Source organism: Myotis myotis, unplaced genomic scaffold (genome assembly GCF_014108235.1).
Source record: "Myotis myotis isolate mMyoMyo1 unplaced genomic scaffold, mMyoMyo1.p scaffold_m19_p_1, whole genome shotgun sequence".
NCBI lineage: Eukaryota > Metazoa > Chordata > Mammalia > Chiroptera > Vespertilionidae > Myotis > Myotis myotis.
The window spans coordinates 175,206,204-175,232,753 of record NW_023416313.1 but is presented as its reverse complement, the minus strand read 5'-3'; the positions used below and the strand labels follow the sequence as shown (position 1 = coordinate 175,232,753).

General features: G+C 43.5%; 1 protein-coding gene across 3 annotated transcripts in view; it reads right to left on the bottom strand.

Moving 5' to 3' along the window:
- Positions 1-294: 294 nt before the first annotated feature.
- The window catches only part of FAM81A (family with sequence similarity 81 member A), a 92,650-nt gene continuing 66,394 nt past the window's right edge, over positions 295-26,550 (bottom strand). For all 3 annotated transcript variants that reach the window (XM_036303291.1, XM_036303298.1, XM_036303308.1), the window contains 5 exons: positions 18,904-19,033; positions 17,106-17,212; positions 7,826-7,961; positions 6,126-6,321; positions 295-796 (listed from right to left, as the gene is read on the bottom strand). In XM_036303291.1, coding sequence (XP_036159184.1) covers positions 672-796; positions 6,126-6,321; positions 7,826-7,961; positions 17,106-17,212; positions 18,904-19,033 — 694 coding nt within the window. In that variant the 3' untranslated portion in view covers positions 295-671. The remainder of the gene's footprint in view (positions 797-6,125; positions 6,322-7,825; positions 7,962-17,105; positions 17,213-18,903; positions 19,034-26,550) is intronic.

The following is a 26,550-nucleotide window of genomic DNA, read 5'->3' as shown; positions in this document are numbered from 1 at the left end:
CTAACTGCCCCTAACTGCCTCTCCTGCCAGCCTGGTCTCCCCTTACTGCCCCCCCCATTGGCCTGGTCACCCCCAACTGCCCCCTCTGCTGGCCTGGTCACCCCTAACTGCCCCCCAACCTGGTCACTCCTTACTGCCCCCCTTGTCAGCCTGGTCCCCCTTACTGCCCCCCTGCTGGCCTAGTCCCCCCCAACTTCCCCCCTCTGCTGGCCTGGTTGCCCCTAACTGTCCCCCCTGCTGGCCTGGTTGCTCCCAACTGCCCTCCCCTGCTGGCCTGGTCGCCCCTAACTTCCCTCCCTGCCAGCCTGGTCGCCCCATGCACCCTGCTTTTCAGTCGTTTGGTCGTCCCTCACTAACCCCCCTGCCAGCCTGGTCGCCCCACGCAGCCTGCTGTTCAGTCGTTTGGTCGTCCCTCACTAGCCCTGCTGCTGTTCGGTCACTACTGTGATGGAGTCCCGGACAATTTGCATGTTCCTCTATTACTAGTATAGGTTTTTAAAGATAGAGTGTTTTCAAGACTCAAGGTAAACATTTAGACCCATGAAAACACATTTCTTGGCACATGCACACCATAAATAGAACAATCCCAAATGCCACCACACCCTGACAGAGGTCTTGAGCTCCCAGACCCACTGGCAAAACCACCTTTGAGGTCCTTGTCCCAACTCCCTTCACATGGGAGCTTCCAGCTTCTGCATCTGTTGGATTTGCTTCTGTAGCTGGTCCTTGTCCAGTTTCATCTTGGCTTCAAGAACTTGCCTGAGGGATCCTATGCTTTCATAGATGGCTGTAAACCCTTTAGGAGGTAAATTCACAAGAGTTAATATTAAAAAACAATGCTGTATCAAATTCTACAGCATACTAGTATAGTCATAGTTGATTTGGGCAAAAATTATCAGTAGATGCTAAAACTACTGGAGTAAAACTTTGATGGGAAACAGGATAGTTACATAGTTTCACAGTATCTCCCTACAGATTACTTTTTAAAAATATATTTTTATTGATTTTAGAGCGGGAGAGATAGAAACATCAATGATGAGAGAGAATCACTGATTGGCTGCCTCTTGCACACCCCACACCAGGGATCGAGCCCGCAACCAGATCATGTGACCTGACTGGAATCAAACCGTATCCTCCTGGTTCATAGGATGACACTCAACTACTGTGCCACACAAGCCAGGACAGACTACTTTTTAATTATCAAGGGGAAAGGAATTATTACAATGGAGAAATCTGGCAGCTAGACTTTAACCAAGTGATCAAAGCTAACTTCACTGATACTGGGAGAAACCAACATCATGTACCCCTGATAAGGTACCCTGGGAAGGACACATCCCTTCTGTGACATTTCTGTCCAAAACCTACAACCTGAATATAATTGAGAGGAAGAAAACAGACCCAAACTGTGGGACATTCTACAAAATATTGGCCTGTGCCCTTTAATGTCAGTATCACCGAGGAACTGATCCATATCAAATGAGAGTAAATAAAGAAGCACGGTAACTAAATGTGATGTGTGATTCTGAATTAGAACCAAGACCAGGGAAGGTTTGCTATAAAGCCAACAATGGTTAAAGTTGAAAATTGAATATTAAAACATATTTCATCAATATTATGTTGTACTATAGTTATTTAAGAGAATGTCTTTGTTCTTATGGTATATAGCTTAACATAATAAAGGAATAACAATGTGGCATAACTTCTGCAATGTACTCCCAAATAATTTAGAAAAAAGTTATGTTCACACACACACCCCCAGAAAGATATTAAGCAAATTTCCAAAATATTAACAATTGGTTAATCCAGATGAAAGGTATATAGAGGTTTTTTAACTGTTCTTACAGTTTTTCTAAATTTGAAATTATTTCAAAACAAAAAGATAGAAAATGAAAAATTTCCCCATTGAAAGAGCATTTCATATTATTCTGTATTCCTATTGATTTTTAAAATGAATGTTTTAAAGGTCTTGTCTTCATTACTAAATTTAGAATTTTCTGAGAAAATTTTCTTTATATAGCAATTCATGAAAGGTAAAAATATTATTAAAAATTCTGTCCCTATTGAATGGAAAGACTACATTACAAATTAAAAGAGTAGGTTATAAATCAGCATGTATAGCATGAGCTTTCATATGAAACAGTACATTTATGTATATCCTATATGTACAGAAAAACATTCATAAAATGACCTCTGTGTAAAAGAAGGTACAAGTATTTTTAAAAATGTTTTGTGCTTTATGAGTTTCCATTAAGAAATGTATTGATTTTGTAAGAAAAAATTTAAATATTTTTAATCTTAAAAAGGTTCATATGCATTTCTTATTAGGTACTAAATATTAAAAACCTCAATGGTATGTTGATTATACCATAATAAATTTACTCAGGAAATGATGCAAAGTTAAACACAGATGAAATATTCAAATACCATATTCTAATAGCCCAAAAGACCAAGAGAGAAACTTCATTTTTATATTTATAAGTTCCTCTGCTCATAAATTTAGTTGTGGCTTCTACTTAAATAAAACAATATACATTGGAGGTAACAACAAACTTTTTCTTGGGGTATCTAAGTACTTTTATTTCCGTATGGCCAAAATACAACAATTCCATAGAAGGAAATTATAGAATCATGGAATTGGAAGGAGCTAGGAGAAAACTTAGTCCGCCTTCTCACATTACAAGGCTGTTTTCTCTTTTCTGACCAGATCAGTAGCTTCCACTTGAATACCTTCAATGACAAAGAGCCTTAAAGCTCACCAAGCCACCAGTGTCATTTTAGGACCTGTTAACTGAGGGTATAGTTGGTCCTCACTTAACAATAGGTTCTGTGACTTTAAGCAGAATGACAATAATGAAACTGACTTTTCCATAGGCTAATTGACATAAACGGGAGTTAAGTTCCTAAGGTATCTCATAAATGTTTTAACAAAATGACATTGAACAAAATGACCTTATTCCAGGACCTGCTGTACTTCTGTCTCAGGTTGAGTTAAAATCTGTCTTGAGGGAGAACCAAGATGGCAGCATAGGGTGCTATATTCACCACCTCCCACAACCACATCGAAATCACAACTAAAATACGGAACAACCATCACCCAGAACCACCTAAAAGCTGGCTGAATGAAAGTCCCACAACTAGAGAAGTAAAGAAGAAAGCACATTGAGACTGGCAGGAGGGGCAGAGGCGCAGAACTGGCTGGACCAGTACCCATGTGTGCTGTTTTTTTAATTGGGAGGGAGATCGTCTCTGCAGAGGCCACCCGTGAGGAGTAAGGGGTCCCAGCCCCACACCGGACCCCCAGCCCAGTCTCACAGAGTTTGGAAATGAAGCCACCATAATTATGGGCTGTAAAAACCAGTGGGGATTGGGGCTCAGTGGCATGGAGGCTGCTGGAGACCCAGCTGTTCCTCCTAAAGGGCTGGCCACATGAAGGAACTTAGAAAGTCCACTTTCTCTGAGCTCCAGGGTGAGGCTCTGGGGGACACAGACTCCTACAAGAAGAAACTGGATCGTCTGGCATCGGAGCTGGAACTCAGGGTGACTTTCTCCCAGATGGAGGTGCTTGCAAGGGTCACTGTTCCTATACTGGGACCTCCCTGGTGGCAGGGCTGACTGGCAGCCATTTCTGTTTGCTCTGCCCAGGTGATTCCCTGAGACCCTGCTCCATCCAATTTGTAGCCTCACTCAACCTGTGGGCAGTGGCTTTTGCTATGAATGGCCTGTCCTTGCTCAGACTTCAGACTTTGCTAAAATCTCTCAAACAAGCTACAGCTGGGTCAGGGAGCCCCAAACCTATCAATAAGAGGCCCAAGACCCAGCACTAGCACCAGCCTGCCTTGCTTCATAGATGAGCCTTGCTTGGACACATCTAAACCTGATACAAATAGGAGGAATCTGCAGATCCCTCTGTAGCTCCTGCTGGGTGGCCCCAGGCTGTGGCTGACTTTGTACCTTCCTGGAGACCCAAGAGCCAGTACACCCATTGGTTAGTGTCAGATCATACTAGATTATAACTCTACACATCCATGAGTGACACATTCAAAGGGCAGACTCAGTGAACACCAAAGCCCCACTAAAGCAAGCCCTGCTCCATAGGGGTGTCTCTTGCATAGCAGCTCTCCCCCTGTAGTTGCAGCTGGTCCCCACAGCCAATTTGGACTGAAGATCAATTCCTCCCAATGATACCAACAGCAATCAAGTCTGAACTACAACATGACTGTGCACACAGCCCACAAAAGGGTGCACCTAAAGTGCCCAGCTCAGGTGACTGGGGAGGCTAAGCCAGTGGGTCCTATAGGACACCTACTACACAAGTCCACTCTACCAACTCAAGGATACATAGAAGCTCTACCCAATATATAGAAACAAACACAGGGAAGTAGTCAAAATGCAGAGATAAAGAAACATTCCACAAATGAAAGAAATGGAAGAAAGCAAGCTCCTGGATATAGAGTTCAAAACCACAGTTATAGGTTACTCAAGAATCTTCTTGAGGCCTCCAAGGGACTTAGTGAGACCTTCAAGGATCTTAGTGAGAATGCCAAAATAATGGAAAAGGATCAGTCAGAAATTAAGCATACACTGATGAAATAAAGAATAATATACAGGGATTTAAGAGTAGAATAGAAGATCCTGAGAATCAAATCAAGTATTTGAAATATGAGGAAGCAAAAAGAAGAAAAAAATATGAAGGTAGTGTAAGGAGCCTCTGGGACAACTTCAAGTGTACCAACATTCTCATTATGGGTTGCCAGAAGAAGAGAGAGAGAAAGATACTAAAAACCTATTTGAAAAAATAATGACAGAAAACTTCCCCTACCTGGTGAAAGAAATAGACTTACAAGTACAGGAAGCACGAAGTCCCAAAGAAGAGGAACCCAAAGAGGACCACACCAAGAAACATCATAATTAAAATGCCAAGGGCTAAAGACGAAGAGAAAAATCTTAAAAGCAGCAAGAGAAAAGCAGTTAGTTACCTACAAGGGAGTACCCATACGACTGCCAGCTGATTTCTCAACAGAAACTATGCAGGTCAGAAGGGAGTGGCAAGAAATATTCAACATGATAAATAGCAAGGACCTACAACCAAGATTATTCTACCCAGCAAAGACATCATTTAAAATTAAATGTCATATAAAGAGCTTCACAGACAAAAAAAAAAAAAAAAAGCTAAAGGAGTTCATCACCACCAAACCAGTATTACATGAAATGTTGAAGGGTATTCTTTAAGAAGAGGAAGAAGAAGAAAAATATAAAAAAAGATAAATAATAAAAAGGCAATAAATACGTATCTATCAACAATTGAACCTAAAAACCAAAATAAACGAGTAAGAAATCTAATGAACACAATAAACTGGTGAATAAAATGGAATCAGAGGCATGGAAATGGAACAGACTGATGATTCTCAGAGGGAAGGGTAGTGGAAGGACGGGAAAAGATTAACCGAAGATCTTATATGCATGTATGCATTACCTAAGGACACAGACAATAGGGTGGTGAAAGGCTGGGACAGGGCGGGAACTGAGTGGAGGAAGGCAATAGAGGGGGAAAGAAGAGGAACATGCTCTCAACAGTAAAGATTTTAAAAATAAAATAAATAAATATAATCTGTCTTCGGGTCACTTCCACTTTATTGGTTCTAGTTCTGTATTCCTGACTCAGAGTGTAATTCTAATTCTTCCTTTTATGTCAGCTCTAACATTTTCTCCTAAACAAGTGTGAATTAATGGGCCCTGTTGAGTTCCGAGTAGAGGAAAACCACTCTACTATGATGGTCCTACTAGCAGTATACAATAAAGCCTTCAAAAGCCCTCACAGACAGGTGCTTATCTATGAGACGTAGTCACCTTGGCTCTGAACAGAAAGGAATCTGTACAGAGTACTAAAGAAAGCACACATCAACTGCAAGCTAAACAATCTTCATTTTGTTTGCTTGTCCCTTATGGTGGCTCTTGGAATTAAAATGTTTTAGTTGAATACAGCATAGCTACTTAGAAAATCACCTAAGGCCATTTCACTGTTCTTGCCATTAGCCAGTTCATGGGCAGTTGTAGAGAATACTAATTAATTGGTTTCTAGATCAAATAGAAAATAAACCATAGAAGCTGTTTTCTTTTCAACCTACCAGCATCAACTTCTGCTTTCATTTCCTTCATGTCCTCCGTCATCTGCAACTCCAGCTTGCTGATTCGCCCATGCACCTTCTCTTCTTCTTGTTTTGTTCTCTGCCCTTCCATATGCTTCTTCTGACTCTCTTCTATTTTGTCGAGTCTGGCTGACATCTGGCTGAGCTTCTTCTCCATGTCCCTTTCACTGGCTCCCTGAGATCCATGATAAGAATTGCACCTCATTACTCCAAAAACAAAGTCTGTATGGCATTTGCATCAGCTATAATGTCTTTTAACAACAGTCTGCAGGGAACGGAATCGCAAAGGTTGCCCATTGCTCACCCTAATATCCATGATCCTTTCCTCTTTAAGAGATCCCCAATTTACAGCTGGGTATAAGGTTATCCAGAATAAATATGACATTTTCTACTGTCTCCGGAGTTTCGGGTAGCCATACGATTAAGTTGTGGCCCATGAGATGCAAGTTCAAGTGTATATGGAAGGTTCCAGGAAAAGTTAAAAGACAGCTGAGGCATGGCCTTCTTTCTCCTCTTCCTGGAATTCAGACAATGACGGGGGCTCCAGCAACCTTCCTGAACTACAAGGACAAGGGTCGCTCTCTACGATTGGCAATTATGCCAGGAGGATCCTGAGACTCTGAGGACTGAGAAGCTACCACATCAGCCCAGACATCTTCTATGTGAAAGAGAAATAAACATCTATCTTATTAAACCCCATTGTCCTGGGGTTTACTGTTAGTTGTTAGACCAATCTTCATGTAAAAATAAGAGATATGGTAAATATATTCCTCCTACCCTTCTCTTTCCTTCCCTTCCCTTCCCTACCTTCTTCTTCCCTTTCCACCATGCTTCATTTTTATGGGAATCTGTGTCTGCAGGCAAGCTCTGGAGGCCAGAACCACAAACTCCAAGCAAAAAGTGGGTGGGCTATGGCATGACAAAGCTCTCACAATGCTGTCTGATGCAGAGTCTGCAATTCAACAGGTGGGCTTTCAGAGAGCAGAGCTAGAAATGCAAACTGCACCAATCACTTCTGCTCCATCAAAGTTCGACAGGAGGAAGCAGTGCAAGAAAAGAGAAGGGAGAGGGAGATGCTTAGGCTAAATGACCAAACCAAAAGAGCTGCCTGCCAAGTACCGGTTTCAGAGTTTACTGGTTTTGAATCCTATCTATGCAAGGCTTTCTCAATATGGTGTTTGAGCAGTTTTGCACACCTCAGTCCTCTGGAAGAGTGGGGTAAAAGGACAAGGAAGCTGGAAAAGAAAACAGTGGATTCTCTTTACATGTTGCACCGTGACATCTCATGCTGTGGTTAGTGTGACAGAGGGGCCTGGAAGGAGAAGTCAAGTCAAGACTGGTTATGCCAGGTCATGAAATTAAAACAAGCCTGGTTGAAGTCTGTAATTGTTTGATTTAGAAAAGCAGATGGACAACTTGGTTCATTAAGGTCTTCACTTAAATTCATCTTAGCTGAAGCTATTAAAATTTTCTACTGAGCCTTTGTTAACCAAAACAAATCAGAGTGCTCCATCTCTTTATGACAAAGAACCAGTATGAACCATGGAAATGGATTCTAAGGCAAGCAATGGAACAGCTTAATATGGTGCTAAATAAAGCGATGATAAATTACTAGGTATTACTCCAACATTGCAGACCCTCACCAAATGACCATGTTATTGCTAAACATCAATACCTACACTGTTTTCCTTAACAACCAAGGAGAGCTGATCGATTTTCTGTAAAAGTTCTTTTTCTATCCGTTCCTGTTCCTGCTGCAACCATTTCCGAGCAGATAAAATCTGGTTACTGAGTTCCTCAATTGTACCCTTAAATCTAAAATAAAAGAGTCAGTGAGTTAGATGTAAAACAATTCAAAAATGGCATCAAACAATCTCAGTCTCCAATTATCAAATTTCTCATAAATATGTCAGCATTAAACTGAGCCCACTCAGAATTACATGCTTACCTTCTCTTAAACTTGCATTTTGAACTATTTTGGGGAGGGGGTTGAAGAAGATGATATAACAGAAAAGCACCTGCAATACTTCCTACTCATGACGAGCTGACAGGGTGGGCAGAGTCACACAACACCACACTAGGTGCTAATCTTTGCAGTTCAGAGGGTCCCCTAGGGCTCCCAGCTCAGAGGACACTGTCCTAGAACCCCTCTGGCTCCCCTATTTTTCTGGGCTCTTCCTCCTTCTCCCTTTTATCTCCCAGAACTGGAGCCTGGCTCCCTTTTTCTTTAATATTCTCCAAATTTCTCTTGCCCCCACACAGATATTGTCTAATTTAAATAAAAAAGAAAACTGAAATAAAAAACATAATCCAATCTTCTATTCCTCTAGTCCTCCCCCTTTCCAAATACCTTAAAATAACACTTCATACTTGCTGCTTTCCTTAATTACTTTTTTATTATTTTTATTATGAAATGTAATGAAAATACAAAAGAATATATGTGACAAAAGAACCTAAATGATAACAACAAAATAAACACCCACTGTGATAAAAACCCCTAATTATATGCAGTCTGTTTGCTGCTTCTTCCCTATTAAGAAACCCTCAAATGTAAACTGGTTACATGGCTGCCTAGCCAGAGACTACATTTCCCAGCCTTCTTTGCAGTTAGATATGGTCATATGACTAAGGTGGACAATTGGACACATGTAGAAGTGATAAGTACAACTTCCTGGTCATTAAAAGCAAAGCTCTTTGGCCTTATCTGGGCATGAAGCCAAGCCAGCAGCTCCACCTAACTGACCAGGAAGACTGACCACAGAACACAGCAGCTTTACAGAATTTATTTATTCTAACAGTTTTCTGGCGCAGTCTTTAGACTTTTCTATATATAAGATCATGTCATCTGTAAATAGGGATAACTTTACTTCTTTTTCTCTGATTTGAATGTCTTTTGTTTCTTTTTCTTGCCTAATTTCTCTGGCTAGGACTTCCAGTACCATGATAAACAGAAGTGGTGAGAGTGGGCACCCGTGTCTTGTTTTTGATCTTAGAGGAAACACTTTGAGATTTTCATCATTGAGTATGATGTTAGCTGTGGCCTTGGGATATATGGCCTTTATTATGTTGAAGTACATTCCTTCTATACCCCATCTGTTAAGAGTCTTTATTATGAAAAGATGTTGAAATGCTTCTTCTGCATCTATTGAGATGATCATGATTTTTATCCAACATAATGTGGTATATCATGTTGATTGATTAGTGTATATTGAACCATCCTTGCATACCAGAGATACATCCTATTTAATAGTATATGATCCTTTTTATGTACTCTTGAATTTGGTTTGCTAGTATTTTGTTGAGAATTTTTGCATTGATGTTTATCAGAGATATTTTATATGTGGCTTTGGCATCAGGGTAATGCTGGCCTCATAAAATGAGTTTGGAAGTGTTCCCTCCTCTTCAATTTTTTGAATGAGTTTGAAAATGGTTGCCATTAATCATTCTTTAAATATTTGGCAGAGTTCACCCATGAAGCCATTTGGTTCTAGGCTTTTATTTGTAAGGAGGTTTTTGATTACTGATTCAATTTTCTTCCTTATTACTGGTCTGTTCAGATTTTCTATTTCTTCATAATTCTGTCTTGGTAGGTTGTATGCTTCCAGAAATTCATAGATTTCCCCCCCCACCCTCACCCCCACCCCCAGGATATCCAGTTTGTTGGCATATTATATTTCATAGTAGTTTCTTATGATCCTTTGCATTTCTGTGGTATCAGCTGTAATGACTCCTTTCATTTATAATTTTATTTGAGTCCTCTTTCTTTTTTTCTTGGTTAGCCTAGCTAAAGTTTTATCTATTTGGTTTATCTTTCAAACAAACCAACTATTAATTTTGCTTATTTTTCCCATTGTTTTTCTGTTCTGTATTTCATTTATTTCTAGTTTAAGCTTTATTATTTCTTTCCTTCTACTATCTTTGAGATTAGTTTGTTTTTCTAATTCCTTGAAGTGTAAAGTTTGGTTGTTTATTCGAAATCTTTCCTTTCTCATAATGCAGACATTTACCTCTGTAAATTTTCCTCACAGAAGTGCTTTTGCTGCACCCCATACATTTTTTTCAAGATTTTAAAATTTCCCTTTTGATCTTCTTTGATACATTGATTTTTCAGGAATGGGTTGTTTAACTTCCAATGTTCCTCCTATTATTGATGTCTAATTTTACACTATTATGGTAAAAAAAAATAGATACTTGGTTTTATTTCAATATTTAATTTAAAACTTCTTTTGTGGCCTAATATGTGCCTCTATCCTAGAGAATGTTGTGTGCACTTAAGAACATGTATTCTGCAGCTGCTGGATAGAATGTTCTGTGTGTCCGTTAGGTCTCTAGTTGGGCAGGACTGCTGTCCACACTCTGAAGGAGCGGGGACCACCGGCTGGGCTCCCTGTCCAGGTGGGGCCACTGGATGGGCTGCGTAGTCCTGTGGAGCCACTAACTGAGCTCTGAAATGACCTCTGGTTGGGTGGGGCTGCAGGCTGTGTTCCCTGGCAGGGTGGTGCTGCTGGCTGGGCTCTATGATGGGGCAGAGCTGCAGGCTGGGCTCCACAACTACACCTCATCAGGTGGGGCCCCAAGCTGTGTTCCCCAGCTCCACGTTCGGGCAGGGCCACAGGCTGAGATACATGCTCAGACAGGGCCTCAGGCTATGCTCCACAATTCAGCAGGCTGCTGGCAGTGCCCCACAGTCGACTGAGGTCACTAGCCAGGCTCCCTGGTCAGGCGCGGCCACCAGCTGTACCCAGCAGTTGTGTAGAGCTGGAAACTGTGCTCTGGGGTCAGGAGGAGTTGTTGTCTGGGCTCCCCAGTCAGGTAGAGCCGCAGGCCAAGTTCTGCTTTGGGGCAGGAGTGTTGGCTGGGTTCCCAGCCTGGGCGAGGCTGTGCTCAACAATCAGGTGGGGCCATAAGCTGGGCTCCAAAACTGCCTACGGTCACTGTTCAGGCTCCCTGGTCAGGCGTGGTTACAGGTTATAGCAATTATTCTATTTTGTAGAAGTTCTAATTGGTTGTTTAAATTCTGATTGATCAGTTTTGATCGTCTCTTATCCCTTAATCATACTTTCAAAATATGTGTGTGAAACTCACATATACACATGAATTCTTATTCTATCCAATAATTACTGTACATGCAGTATTCAGAAGCCTGATTCTGGGTTTTTTTGTTGTTTCTTCTGATTCAATCATTTGTGTAGCTTTTCCCTTGTGTTGTTTCACAATATTTGATTGTAAATTCATGTTTCTTGGGACTTCCTTTGTCTGTGGGAAGATTTGAAGACTGAAGATTTGCATTTGCTTCTGCCAGGAATCTCAGGGTCATTCTAAGACAGTCACAGAGGCATATGTGATGATACCACAGTTCCTGTGGTTTTCTTCAAGCCCTCTGGGTAATGGGAACTACCTTTCTAAGTCTATAGAAAGCTTGTGTTAGGATCCTGATACTCAAGACTAGCTTTACTTCTCTACCCAGAGGCAAGATTAGACAGATTGTGATCTCTGTGGATTTTTCCTAGTTCATCCAGCAGGGGTTCACCTTTTGGGTCTCCAATACATCCCCCACCCCACAGAGGCCCCAGGCTGTGCCTGCTTGCCTCCGTGACCAGCCTCGTGTGTACACTTCTAGACTGCAAGTTATAGGAAGAAAAATAAAGATGTTCATGTCTGCTGACTAGTAAATACTAAAAGGTTTCTTTTGTTCCTGTGTGATCAAAGAAAGAGGACTGGAGAGATCTTTCTGTGCTTGGCCAGCTTCTAGGATCTATGAGAAATGGTGACATAACTCAACAATTATGTAAATACAGGCAATGAGAGGAGAAAAAAATGTGGTTTTCACAGGTAAATTCCTGTTAAATAGGCAACAATCCTGAAATAGCATTAAACATGAAGGCACTGAGATGTAAAGATCCAGAGAATGTATAATTTAAATTTCCATAAGCCTCTAACCAAGTTCCATACTGTAGTCATCTTTTAAAAATGTAGTGTCCATATACACATATATACACGCACACACAAGGACACACACATGCATATACAGTCAATGCTGGCTCTGCTTTGGCAGGAAAATGGGAGGTCATGAAGCTTCATGATGGGAGAAGGTGTATGGTTTTGTGATCGAGCATAGATGAGCTTCACTGCAGGCAAGTGCAGTCGAAAGGGTCACTATAACTAAAGGGTCACTATAACCAACGGGCCACTATAACCAACGGGCCACTATAACCAACGGGCCACTACAACTAAAGGGCCACTATAACCAACGGGCCGCTATAACCAACGGGCCACTATAACCAACGGGCCACTATAACCAACGGGCCACTACAACTAAAGGGCCACTATAACTAACGGGCCACTATAACTAAAGGGTCACTATAACCAACGGGCCACTATAACTAAAGGGTCACTATAGCCAACGGGCCACTATAGCCAACGGGCCACTATAACTAAAGGGTCACTATAGCCAACGGGCCACTAGAGCCAACGGGCCACTATAACCAACGGGCCACTATAACTAACGGGCCACTATAACTAACGGGCCACTATAACCAAAGGGCCACTATAACTAACGGGCCACTATAACCAACGGGCCACTATAACCAACGGGCCACTATAACCAACGGGCCACTATAACCAATGGGCCACTATAACTAAAGGGTCACTATAACCAACGGGCCACTATAACCAACGGGCCACTATAACTAAAGGGTCACTATAACTAACGGGCCACTATAACCAACGGGCCACTATAACCAACGGGCCACTATAACTAAAGGGTCACTATAACCAACGGGCCACTATAACTAACGGGCCACTATAACCAACGGGCCACTATAACTAACGGGCCACTATAACCAACGGGCCACTATAACCAACGGGCCACTATAACCAACGGGCCACTATAACTAAAGGGTCACTATAACTAACGGGCCACTATAACCAAAGGGTCACTATAACTAACGGGCCACTATAACTAAAGGGTCACTATAGCCAACGGGCCACTATAACCAACGGGCCACTATAACCAACGGGCCACTATAACCAACGGGTCACTATAACTAAAGGGTCACTATAGCCAACGGGCCACTATAACCAACGGGCCACTATAACCAACGGGCCACTATAACCAACGGGCCACTATAACTAACGGGCCACTATAACTAACGGGCCACTATAACCAACGGGCCACTATAACCAAAGGGCCACTATAACTAACGGGCCACTATAACCAAAGGGCCACTATAACTAACGAGCCACTATAACTAAAGGGCCACTATAACTAAAGGGCCACTACAACTAACGGGCCACTACAACTAAAGGGCCACTACAACTAATGGGCCACTATAACTAACGGGCCACTATAACTAAAGGGCCACTATAACTAAAGGGTCACTATAACCAAAGGGCCACTATAACTAAAGGGCCACTATAACGAACGGGTCGCTATAACAAAATGTGAAAGTGTAACAAATTACAGGGCACCAACTAGATAGCTCAGTACCACCCTGATGCAGGCCTCTCCCACCTGGACTGCTGAAACGGTGCCCCTAACTGATGTCTCCATCTCTGCTTTGGCCCCTTGTGATCCATTTCCAACTGCAATTAAGGCCATTGAAAAATAATTGTGTATATATCACTTTATCTGCTTAAAATCTCCTTCCCAGTGGCTCCTTGTTGCTCAGTGATGGGAAGTGCCGGCCAAGGTCTACAAGGCCAGGCCAGCTGGCCCGCCTCCTCTCCAGCCTCACGTCTCTGATCCAGCCACCTTTGCCATCTTGCAGTTCCTATATGCCACACTTCTCCCAAGATAGGCCCTCCCATCCTGTATGTCCTCACCTCTCTCTTTACCCAGTGAATTCCACTCATTCTTCATCTCTGACTCCAAACATCGCCTCTCAGGAAGACTCACACCCAGGCCCCTGCCTTTCACGCTCACAGCACCACTGTATTAGCCTCCGGCGGCTGCTGTGACAAGTGCCCACAAACCTGGTGGCTAAAAACAACACATTCATTTTCTAATAGTTCTGAAGGCCAGAGGTCTGAAATCAGCTTCACTGGACTGAGGTCGAGGTGTGAGCAGAGGTGGTTCCTTCTGGGGGCTCTGGGGGGAGAGTCATTTTCTTGCCTTTTTCAGCTTCCTCCACCGTCAAGGTACATGACTCCAATCTTGGCTTCCACGTCACGTGGTCTTCTGACTCTGACCTTCCTGCCCCCTCTCACAGGGACTCTAAGGGTGACATCGGGTTCACCCAAATAGTTTTCCCATTTTAAAATCTTTTTTTTAATTTTAATTTTTATTTTTTTTTAATTAAATCTTTATTGTTCAGATTATTACATTTGTTCCTCTTTTTTCCCCCCATAACTCCCCTCCTCCCAGTTCCCGCCCCACCCTCCGCCCTCACTCCACACCCACTGTCCTCATCCATAGGTGCATGATTTTTGTCCAGTCTCTTCCCGCATCTCCCACACCCCTTTCTCCCCCAAGAATAGCCAGTCCATTCCCTTTCTATGTCCCTGATTCTATTATGATCACCAGATTATTTGTTCACTTGATTCTTAGATTCACTTGTTGATAGATGCATGTTTGTTGTTCATAATTTGTATCTTTACCTTTTTCTTCTTCTTCCTCTTCTTAAAGGATACCTTTCAGCATTTCATATAATTCTGGTTTGGTGGTGATGAACTCCTTTAGCTTTTCCTTATCTGTGAAGCTCTTTATCTGACCTTCAGTTCTGAATGATAGCTTTGCTGGATAAAGTAATCTTGGTTGTAGGTTCTTGGTATTCATCACTTTGAATATTTCTTACCATTCCCTTCTGGCCTGCAAAGTTTCTGTTGAGTAATCAGCTGACAGTCGAATGGGTACGCCCTTGTAGGTAACTGAGTTTCTTTCTCTTGCTGCTTTTAAGATTCTCTCTTTGTCTTTTGCTCTTGGCATTTTAATTATGATGTGTCTTGGTGTGGTCCTCTTTGGGTTCCTTTTGTTTGGGGTTCTCTGCACTTCCAGGACTTGTAAGTCTATTTCTTTCACCAGGTGGGGGAAGTTTTCTGTCATTATTTCTTCAAATAGGTTTTCAATATCTTGCTCTCTCTCATCTTCTGGCACCCCTATAATTCTGATGTTGGTACACTTGAAGCTATCCCAGAGGCTCCTTACACTATCTTCGTATTTTCGGATTCTTTTTTCATTTTGCTTTTCTGGTTGGGTGTTTTTTGCTTCTTCGCATTTCGAATCTTTGACTTGATTCTTGCGCTCCTCTGGTCTGCTGTTGGGTGTCTGTACAATATTCTTTATTTCAGTCAGTGTATGCTTAATTTCTAGTTGGTTCTTTATCACAATATCGAGGGTCTCATTAGATTTCTTGAAGATCTCACTACATTTATCGGCGGTCTCACCAGTCTTTTTGAGGGCCTTACTAAGTTTATCGGCAGCTTCTAGACAGTTCTTGAGAGACCTTAAAAGTGTGGTTTTGAGCTCTATATCTTCCATTTCTGACATTTGCGTCCTGTTTCTTTGTCTCCGCATTTTTTTATCTTTTCTTGGTGCACCCCCTACTGGTCTTTGTGCACAGTCTTGTTGTAGTTAAGCCTTGACTGTTGTCGGCAATACTGGGGGTGATTTGACCTCCAGGCTAACTGGGTATGAGAGTCAGCTGTGTCTGCAGTGGGAGAGCTTCTGTGCTGGATCTCTAGGGCGGTGCTAATCTAGCATTTGCCTGAGGCTATTCGGCAAATGGCTCTGCACAGGGCTTGGGCGGGGCGGGTCCCTGGGGATCTACAGGGCGGGCCGGAGGGAGCAGTTATGGCTGCTCTCAGTACCGTCCCTAGGGGCTCTGCCTCACAGAGTCCCAGCAACCACTGCAAACCTCGGAGAGAAAGCTACCTTCGAGTTCTGACCGAAGCCAGACAGTCCCGCTTCTCCCGTTTGAGTCTGGGTCCCTAGAGACTCGCCCGGATCTGGAGCTCAGAGTCTGAAACTCCTTCCCGATTGAAAACAACAACCGCGCCCTCCGCCGCCAGCCCGCTCCACGCGCACTCCGAACCTGAGTATTTTACTTCAGCACTGCGCCTCCTCTGAGTCTGGGTATGATATTCTCTTTCCTCCTAGTTGTAGAATTTCCACTCAGCCAGCCTTCCTGTGGTTCTGGATGATGTCTGTTCGTCCTTTAGGTGTACCCTTGAATTGGTTGTTCGCGGCAGCATTCTCCAGCGTTAACCTATGCCGCCATCTTGGTTCTCTATTCCTTCCCATTTTAAAATCTTAATCGCATATCCAAGTCCCTTTTTGCCATGCAAGGTGCCCTATTCACAAAGGTTACGTGGTGACATTTGGGGGACCATTAGTCAGCCAACCACAACGTGCCCCTTTCCTCCAAAGCACTCATCACTGTTAGTAATGACATAGCAAGTGCTTGCTGCAGTCATGATGTAATCCATGCTCATCAACATCCTAGACCAGTGGTCGGCAAACTGCGGCTCGCGAGCCACATGCGGTTCTTTGGCCCCTTGAGTGTGGCTCTTCCACAAAATACCGACTTCTGCGCATGGGCCACGAAGTTTCAATCACACTGTACTTGCGCGCCCCCACATGGTATTTTGTGGAAGAGCCACACTCAAGGGGCCAAAGAGCCGCGTGTGGCTCGCGAGCCGCAGTTTGCTGACCACGGCCCTAGACTATCAGCTACACAAGGACTAGGACAGTCTGTTTCTTTTCATTACTGATCCTCAGCACCTTGGCCAGCGCTCAGCTATTTATTGAATGAATGGATGGATGATTATCCAACCAAGAAAAACAAAAATGAGGAAGGTGAAGCGACAGCATGCTGCACAGATACTTTTCCTTTCAACTCCCAGTACTGTTGTCACTTTGTTTATGCAATAAATAAATAAGAGGGGGAAACTGTAGTACTGAATAAGCTCATAAAGAACTTCTACCATTAGAAATAAAATGTTTATAAGTTGATGACTTACTTAGTATCCAAGAGCTGAAGCTGGTGGTTACTATCTCTGTGGGACATCTTCAGTTTGGTGCTTTGCTCGGATATTGACAAGTCCACTCTGTTCAAAAGCTGAGAAATCTGGAAAAGAGACTTTGCATGGAGTATCACATTGAACCTTTTCAGAGGTCATTGAAGAAAACATTCCGTAAGCTATATTCTAGACCAGGGGTGGGCAAACTTTTTGACTCGAGGGCCACAATGGGTTCTTAAACTGGACCGGAGGGCCGGAACTAAAGCATGGGTGGAGTGTTTGTGTGAACTAATATAAATTCAAAGTAAACATCATTACATAAAAGGGTACGGTCTTTTTTTTCAATGGTTTTATTCATTTCAAACGGGCCGGATCTGGCCCGCGGGCCGTAGTTTGCCCATGGCTGTTCTAGACAAATGGCATGAAGATTCAGTCTAATTTAATACAGTCATTTAGGACTTCACCTCATCCCTCCACTTCCATTTTCTTTCACAGGCCCCATCAAAAACCAATACCAGCAGCACTTCCAAAATGTTCCCTGTGCACTGAACACTGAGCTACAGAACTCTGATGAGCAAGCCCAGTTTCTGCCCAGGTACACTACTGCCACCTGCTGGCACAAAATATCGTCACTTTTATCCTGAAATTCTACCAGGAATGTAGCTGCTAGTCACAGAGAATGGAATTCTTATCACTTACAAAATCCATTAAGGTCCCAGATTTACCTCTGCATTGTTTAGTTCCCAGAAAACATAATTTGTAACTATGCACCCTTCCCACTCCTTTCTCCCTCCCACCGCCTACCCATTTCCCTTGTCTTTTTACTACCATGTAACATAAAACTAGTGCTATATGAAATGTCTTAATTTTCTGCAATGTTCCTTAAAGATTCATGAAACAACTATTTTTCAGATCCAGAACAAATAAAAAAATATGTCTCCTTTTATGGATTTCTATATGCATTACACTTGGCTTGGCTATCAGAAAGCTTAATATTTCCTTAGCATTTATTTTCTGATGTAATAATTTTATCCTCACTCATTCTGTGATAAAAAGTACTGGACTTGTCATTTTATTCTTCTTTTCATGGTTTTATAATGTCTGTGCTTTTCACATAAGCAGATTTACCTACTTATTGGATGCAGTTAGGACACAAGTCTTTTGAATCCAATAAGTTGACCAGATGCCCCACTTTCCTGGCATAGTCCCCCTTTAAATGAAGAAGAGCAAGCAGAAAACACACTGTGGGGAAATCCCAGAAAGACAGGCCCCGTTATGGCAAAGGGAAAGTTGTAAGTGGCCAAAAAGCAAACGTTAAATGCCAAGAATTTTGCTTTTTGAAATTAAACTGTGAATTTCAAGGTGGAATACTGAAAATCCACTAGCCGGCCTATCCTCCAGCTTTGCCCTAATTTCTTCCCACATACAGACTAGTCCCGGTGAACATAGCCACCTTTCCCCAAACCCCAAATTGGGACGACTGGCATGTAAAAGAATGCTGATCGCTTACCTGTGCGAGGGGTCGTTTTGGAGTTACAATTTGGAATGTCGTAACTGTTTTCAGAATGAAGGGAAAGGATCTCTGGAATTAGGACTGTACCGAAAAATCTCGGTGACTTGGCTGCCTTACTCATGAAGCGCCACTCCAGTGACGCAGAGGAAGGAAGAAGCAGAGAAAAGAGATCATGCTTATGCCGGTTGCCCCAGCTAGTCTCCTCTGTAAAAGACAGGCCGCACCACGGTACTCTCAGCTGAGAACAATGACCACTTTTAAACAGCTCCCTGAGACAGGTCATACCTGGCCCTCTGCGTCCTTGATCTTTGTTTCCAGGATAAGTTTGGCAGCCTGCTGCTCTTTGTTCAAGTGCTGAAGGCCCTCGCACGTGGATTTGTGCTCCGCGGAGAGTCTGGCTATGCTGGCGTCACACCTGTCCAGGCAAACAACGAAGCTCATTCTCACTCACGTTTCCCAACAAGTGCTCGGGCTTCCTTGCCTGCTCTACAATGCATGGCCCCACTCAGAGAAACTGCGCGATGAGCCGCTCTTTTTAACAGAGGCTCAAACGAATTCTGAGAGCTGCCCTCACTATGGTTTTTACGTTAAACCACAGGGGTGTGCTTAAAAAGACTCGAGATGTCACCAACAAAGGGCCTCAGGCTTACAATGATCATGACTACAAAACCGTATCTGCAGTGAGGGCCCAGTTACAAAACACGACAGCGTGTGCGGATGTGGTCTGTCGTCTTCAGAACCACCTCCGCCTTTTCATGGGTGTGTGTGTTGGGGGGGGGGGGTTGCATTTTGGAGGCAACTTCCACCACATTAGAAAGGCCCCTCTTAACCACCTAGCAGGCTGTCTGCTTTGAGGGGTCCAGGGCCAGGGGAGGCCCTGCAGCTGGTCCGCGCTGCCAGGGAAGTGGCTCTGCCCCCGGGCCTTACACCCCTTGGCGGTCCCAGTGGTGCTCCAAGTGTCGGTGGCAGATACGCTGTGTACCAGCCTCTGTCCACGGGTGACAGACCTAACAGGAGGGTCACAGGACAGAACCCGAGGGGTTTAGAGCAAAGTCATCCCTGTCCCAACACAATCGGTCCTGCCTGGAGAAGTAGCTGCTGGCTTGCCACTGGGCGCTGGGGGAGACTGCATACAGGTGGGCGCTGAGCAGCACCCCATCCTCAAGGGGAGGGGTACGTACAGACATCAAGCCGGAACAGATCGCAAAGGCTACGCAAACGGCATGAGCCCTGACTCCCGTGGCATCCCGCCCTGCTACTGGACCAACTTCCTTCAACTCACACCCGTGGCCTCTTGAGGAGTTTTTGATGCCCAAGTGGACTGAGGGAGAAAAGGACAGGCCTGATTTACAGATGGTCACACCCAATAGGCTGGCACCTTCTAGAAGGCTGCTGACACTGAAAAGCCCGCTCAGGAGTGGCCCTGAGGGTATTACAGAAGGGAAAACTCACAGTGGGCAGAGCTTCAAACAGTATATCTGGAGGTTCGCTTTGCCTAGAATAAGAGGTGGCCAGACAGTCACGGAAATAACTCATGGTGAGAATCTTAGAAAACAGATACCGAAAGAGTACTGACAAGAGAAAGCAATCACGAGGGGGCCACTCAGAGCTGCCACAGCCCTTTTGCTCCTTCGGAAAGCTCCTCAGGCAGGAGCCCCCAAACTGCACTTCCCGGGTTCCCTCACTGGCGTGGTGTGATTCAGATCCACCAGGGGGAGGCACTTCTGCAGGAGGTGGAAGGTGGAGGAGAAGGGGCAGTCCTATTCTACTCTGCAGCAGTGGGCGGGCAGGCACCTGGGGACCCTGCCCGGGTGGGTGTGCAGCCGCTTCCAGACACACTCCTGAAACCCCTGACTTCCGTGCTGGGGGCAGCCGAGTCCCCTTCTGTGATTCTCGTGCTGCCTATTTTCCTGAAAGCCAGTAAGTTTCCTGCCCTTTGCCTCCCCACAGCTCCCACTGCTTTTTCGAGCTGTGATTTTCGATGTGAAATCCGTTCCTGCTAAAATAGAGTGTTTTCTGTTTGCTTGAGTGAACCTTGATGCAGATAATCATTAAACTATCACATGAAAGCTTACAAAATACTAACCAACTATCTCTGGATCATGTTTGGTTATTGTATTTTTCATTCTTTTCTGACCTGCACAACTTTCCTGAAATAAATACATATAATTTTTTTAAATTAAATCTTTATTGTTCAGATTATTACATTTGTTCCTCTTTTTCCCCCCCCCATAACTCCCCTCCTCCCAGTTCCCGCCCCACCCTCCGCCCTCACTCCACACCCACTGTCCTCATCCATAGATGCACGATTTTTGTCCAGTCTCTTCCCGCATCCCCCACATCCCTTCCCCCCCCCCCAAGAATAGCCAGTCCATTCCCTTTCTATGTCCCTGATTCTATTATAATCACCAGTTCATTCTGTTCATCAGATTATTTATTCACTTGATTCTTAGATTCACTTGTTGATAGATGCGTATTTGTTGTTCATAATTTGTATCTTTACCTTTTTCTTCTTCTTCCTCTTCTTAAAGGATACCTTTCAGCATTTCATATAATACTGGTTTGGTGGTGATAAACTCCTTTAGCTTTTCCTTATCTGTGAAGCTCTTTATCTGACCTTCAGTTCTGAATGATAGCTTTGCTGGATAAAGTAATCTTGGTTGTAGGTTCTTGCTATTCATCACTTTGAATATTTCTTGCCATTCCCTTCTGGCCTGCAAAGTTTCTGTTGAGAAATCAGCTGATAGTCGTATGGGTATTCCCTTGTAGGTAACTGAGTTTCTTTCTCTTGCTGCTTTTAAGAGTCTCTCTTTGTCTTTTGCTCTTGGCATTTTAATTATGATGTGTCTTGGTGTGGTCCTCTTTGCATTCCTTTTGTTTGGGGTTCTCTGCGCTTCCTGGACCTGTAAGTCTATTTCTTTCACAAGGTAGGGGAAGTTTTCTGTCATTATTTCTTCAAATAGGTTTTCAATATCTTGCTCTCTCTCATCTTCTGGTACCCCTATAATTTGGATGTTGGTACGCTTGAAGCTGTCCCAGAGGCTCCTTAACACTATCTTCGTATTTTCGGATTCTTTTTTCATTTTGCTTTTCTGGTTGGGTGTTTTTTGCTTCTTCGCATTTCAAATCTTTGACTTGATTCTTGCGATCCTCTGGTCTGCTGTTGGGAGTCTGTATAATATTCTTTATTTCAGTCAGTGTATGCTTAATTTCTAGTTGGTCCTTTATCACAACATCGAGGGTCTCATTAGATTTCTTGAGGATCTCACTATATTTATCGGCGGTCTCACCAGTCTTTTCGAGGGCCTTACTAAATTTATCGGCAGCTTCTAGACAGTTCTTGAGAGACCTTAAAAGTGTGGTTTTGAGCTCTATATCTTCCATTTCTGACATTTGTGTCCTGTTTCTTTGTCTCCGCATTTTTTATGCTTTCTTGGTGCACCCCCTAGTGATCTTTGTGTGCAGTCTTGTTGTAGTTAAGCCTTGATTGTTGTAGGTAATACTGGGGGGGATTTGACTTCCAGGCCAACTGGCTGTGAGAATCAGCTGTGTCTGCAGCGGGAGAACTTCTGTCCTCTAGGGAGGTGCTAATCTAGCCTTTGCCTGAGGCTATCCCGCAAATGCCTCTGTGCAGGGCTTGGGCGGGGTGGGTCCCACGGGATCAACAGGGCAGGCGGAGCGAGCAGTTATGGCTGCTCTCAGTCCCATCCCCAGAGGCTCTGCCTCTCAGTGTCCCAGCAACTGCTGCAAGTACCTCGGAGAGAAAGCTGCCCTTGAGTTCCGACCGATGCCAGACAGTCCCACTTCTCCCGTTTGAGTCTGGGTCCACAGAGACTTGCCCGGAAGTGGAGCTCAGAGCCTGAGACTCCCTCCCGATTGAAACAGACAACCACGCCCTCAGCCACCAGCCCGCTCTGCATGCACTCCACACCTTAGTATTTTACTTCAGCACTGCGCCTCCTCTGAGTCTCGGTATGTTTTACTCTTTCCTCCTAGTTGTAGAACTTCCACTCAGCCAGCCTTCCTGCGGTTCTGGATGATGTCCGTTCCGTCTTTTAGTTGTATTTTTGAAGTGGTTGTGCGAGGCAGCAATCTCCGGTGTTTACCTAGGTCGCTATCTTGGTTTTCTCCAAAACATATAATTTTTATAATCAGAAAAAACAATTCCACAAGGAAAATGTTTTGATCAATAGCCATGTACAAAGAATATGTTATAATTTTATGGAATAAGCACTATCCCACCATTGTTGCCTGGGCCCCCATGAAGCAGAAATGGGGCTGGAGTATAAGGGAACCAGAGCCAGAGACATGTGGGCTTAGGTCCCTGTCATGAAAGGCAGGTCAGGTTCAAGGCAACATACAGTCAAGTGAAGAGGCTGTGGTTGGAACCCCAGGCCACAATCCATTCATTCACTCAGTACGTAGCTGTAGAATGTCTGCTATACCAAACACAGCATAGTGAGAACTTCGTCTCTCCAGCACACACACTATAACAATCTAGATTTTTAAACTATTATGCCACTACTCCCAAATGCGATGCAATCTATACCTATATTTTCCTATTATTGATGGGGATTACATTTGACATCTGTTCACTATCCCCCTGATTCAGACAAATAAGCTCAGAAGATTGTTTGGGAACTTGCTGAATAAGTCATAAATACTCACGAAGAATAACCTATGGCCAGTCACACGTTCAGTAAATCAGCCATCTACAATCATCCTACAAGCGTTGAGGATGTGTTCTTTAAGATGTACATCCGCACTAAGGCCTGAACAAGGTTTATGGACTATTCCCTAAAAGATGTAGATACCGCAAAGAGTCTCACTTTCTAAATCACATCGAGTATTTGCAATCAACAGCAAACAAATTAACAAAAGTTAAATTATATCCCTTCAAAGCTGGAGAAAATAAAATATTACAGGTTTATGCTTTATAAGCCATAAATAAAAATTAGAGAGCATGCCAGTGCTAGGTAGGCTTTCTAATAAGCTATAATATTTAACTAATTTACTAATCACTTTGTATTAAAATATTGCAAACAGGAACTGCTACCTGGTATTTCAGTTAAACGTGGCGGACAACACACATGCCCTCATCTTGGCTCCCTCCTGAATATCTATCAAGATGACACCAAATGAATGTTATAAAAAAGGTATAAAGCCAAAGGGTAAAAGGAATGGGAGAAAGTGGAAAGCAGAGAGATGGTGCAGAAGACAGAGCAGAGCAAATGCTTTGCTGGTGTCAGAGGCTGGCTGGGGCTCTGTATCTGAAAACCAATAGTAGTAAGAAGAAAGTTTAGTTCCCACAGGGCAAGAAGGGCAAGAACTGGCTCCACTTGTGGCCAGGGTAACTGAAACCAGAGACTTGAGTGGGGCTCCCCCAGCTATGGAAAGCACAACTGGGATCAAATAAGTTTAAAATAAATATATTTAAGATACTACAAAATAACAAAGAAAGATTAACACCCATCAAGACCAGCGGTTCTCAACCTGTGGGTCGCGACTCCTTTGGCGGTCGAACCACCCTTTCACAGGGGTCGCCTAAGACCATCCTGCATATCAGATATTTACATTACGATTCATAACAGTAGAAACATTACAGTTATGAAGTAGCAATGAAAATAATTTTATGGTTGGGTCACAACATGAGGAACTGTATCTAAAGGGCCAGAAGGTTGAGAACCACTGATCTAGAGGATGCTAAAGTAGTAAAAAAAAAACAGGCAGAGATGAAAGGAGAACGAGTATGTAAGAGAAAAAATTAGAAATCCTGGGAATAAACTACAGAGCTGTCTTGATAGACCAGTCAAACTCTAGATTAGGCATGACTGAGGATAAAATCAGTGAACTAGAAGATAGTGGCAAGGAGCTCACTCAGAATGCAGTAAAGGCAGACAGAGATTCAAAACATGAAAAATAGTTATAAAACAAGGAGGACGGATAAAGAAATGCTAACGTAAGTCCAGGAGAAGTTGAGTTTCAAAGGAAGGAAATGGCCCTGGTCAGTGTGGCTGAGCTGGCTGAGCACTGTTCCATGAGCAGAGGTCACCAGGTCAATTCGGGCAGGGCACATGCAGGTTGCAGGCTCTGACCCCAGTAGGAGGCGTGCAGGAGGCAGCCAATGATGTTTCTCTCTCTCTCCATCTCCCTTCCTTTCTCTCTAAAATAAAAAACATATTTAACAAAGAAGAAGAAAGAGGAAGAGGAGGAGGAGGAGATGTAGAGAATGACAGATATGCAATATTTGAGGTGTGAGTGCTGGCAATTTCATTAAACTGAAGACAGACATGAATTGTAAAGTATTTAATGAATACAAAGTGGGATAAGTAAAAATAAATGGAGCATGGTGAGATTCAGATAGGCCACAGTAAAGATAAAATCTTAAAAGCTACCAGAGACTCAAGACTGGTAATCTGCCAAAGACTGAGTGTAAGAGCACACAACACATACCAGAAGACTAGAGGCCTATTGCACGAAGAAATTCGTGCAATAGGCCTTCCTTTCCCCTGGCTGCTGGCACAGGTTTGCCTCCAGCACCCGGGGCCCAGGCCTTCGCTCTGGCCGAGTTCTGGCCGGAGCCAGCCCCGGAAACATCAGGCTTCGCTGCTCCGCGGGCCCCGGGGCCATGAGGCCTTGCTGCTCTGCCGGCCCCGGGTCCGTCAGGCCTCACTGCTCTGCCGGCCCCGGAAACGTCAGGACTCGCTGTTCCGCCGACCCCGGGGCCATGAGGCCTCACTGCTCCGCCGGCCCCGGAAATGTCAGGCCTCACTGCGCCGCCGGCCCCGGAAACGTCAGGCCTCGCTGCTCCGCCGGCCCCGGAAATGTCAGGCCTTGCTGCTCTGCTGGCCCCGGGCTGTCAGGCTTTGCTCCACCACTTAGAGCCTATGTATGCAAATTAACCGCCATCTTTGTTGACGGTTAATTTGCATATCACGCTGATTAGCCAATGGGGCTGTAGCAAAGGTACGGTCAATTACCATGTTTGCCTATTATTAGATAGGATAATAGATATCACAAGATGATGGAGAAATACCTTTAAAAATTTAAGAAAAATAAACTATCATCCAAGAATAAGTGCAAAATAAAGATAAAGACAGTTTCAGACATACAAAAATTAAGAAATGTATTGCCCACAGCCCATATGGAAGGAGTATCTAAAAATCTACTTCAGTAAAATCAAAATCACACTATTAGGTAATTGTTTTGCTGCAAATCATTATATTACTACAATGATAATTATTTTACAACAATGTATAAGAAAAGTCTAAGAGAACAGACACCAGATTGTTAACATTAGTTACCTCTAAGGAGTAAAACAGAGATGGAGTTGGTGAGCCTTCATTCTCCATTTCATATATTTCACAGTATGCCTGATTGTTTATTACCAGCATAAATCACTTACGTACTTTTATAAATAAAGGGGTAGGGAGGGCAGGGAAAGTAGAGAGGCTCACAGTGAGTGATACCAAAGCCTCTCATCAGAAAACACACACAGTGAAATCAACTTGTGTTTCTAATGTCAAAAACAATGTTATTCTTACTCTCAGATGTTTCAGAAATAAATTTTATATATGAAAGAATAACAGAGTAAATGGGACAAAATGTTAACAAATGATGAGTCTTGCATATTTTTATAAGTTTGAAATTATATAAATATGTATTTATATATATAAAAATTATTATCCTAAATAATAAAAGCCTAATATGCTAAGTGTCTGGTCATCCAGTCGACCATTCAACCAATCAAAGCATAATATGCTAATGATATGCTAAGGCCACTCAACCTCTCACAATGACATGCACTGACCACCAAGGGGCAGACAGTCGACTGGTTGACCAGTTGCTATGACGTGCAATGACCACCAGGGGGCAGACGCTCCTACCGGTAGGTTAGCTTGCTGCTGGGATCCGGCTGATCCGGACTGAGTG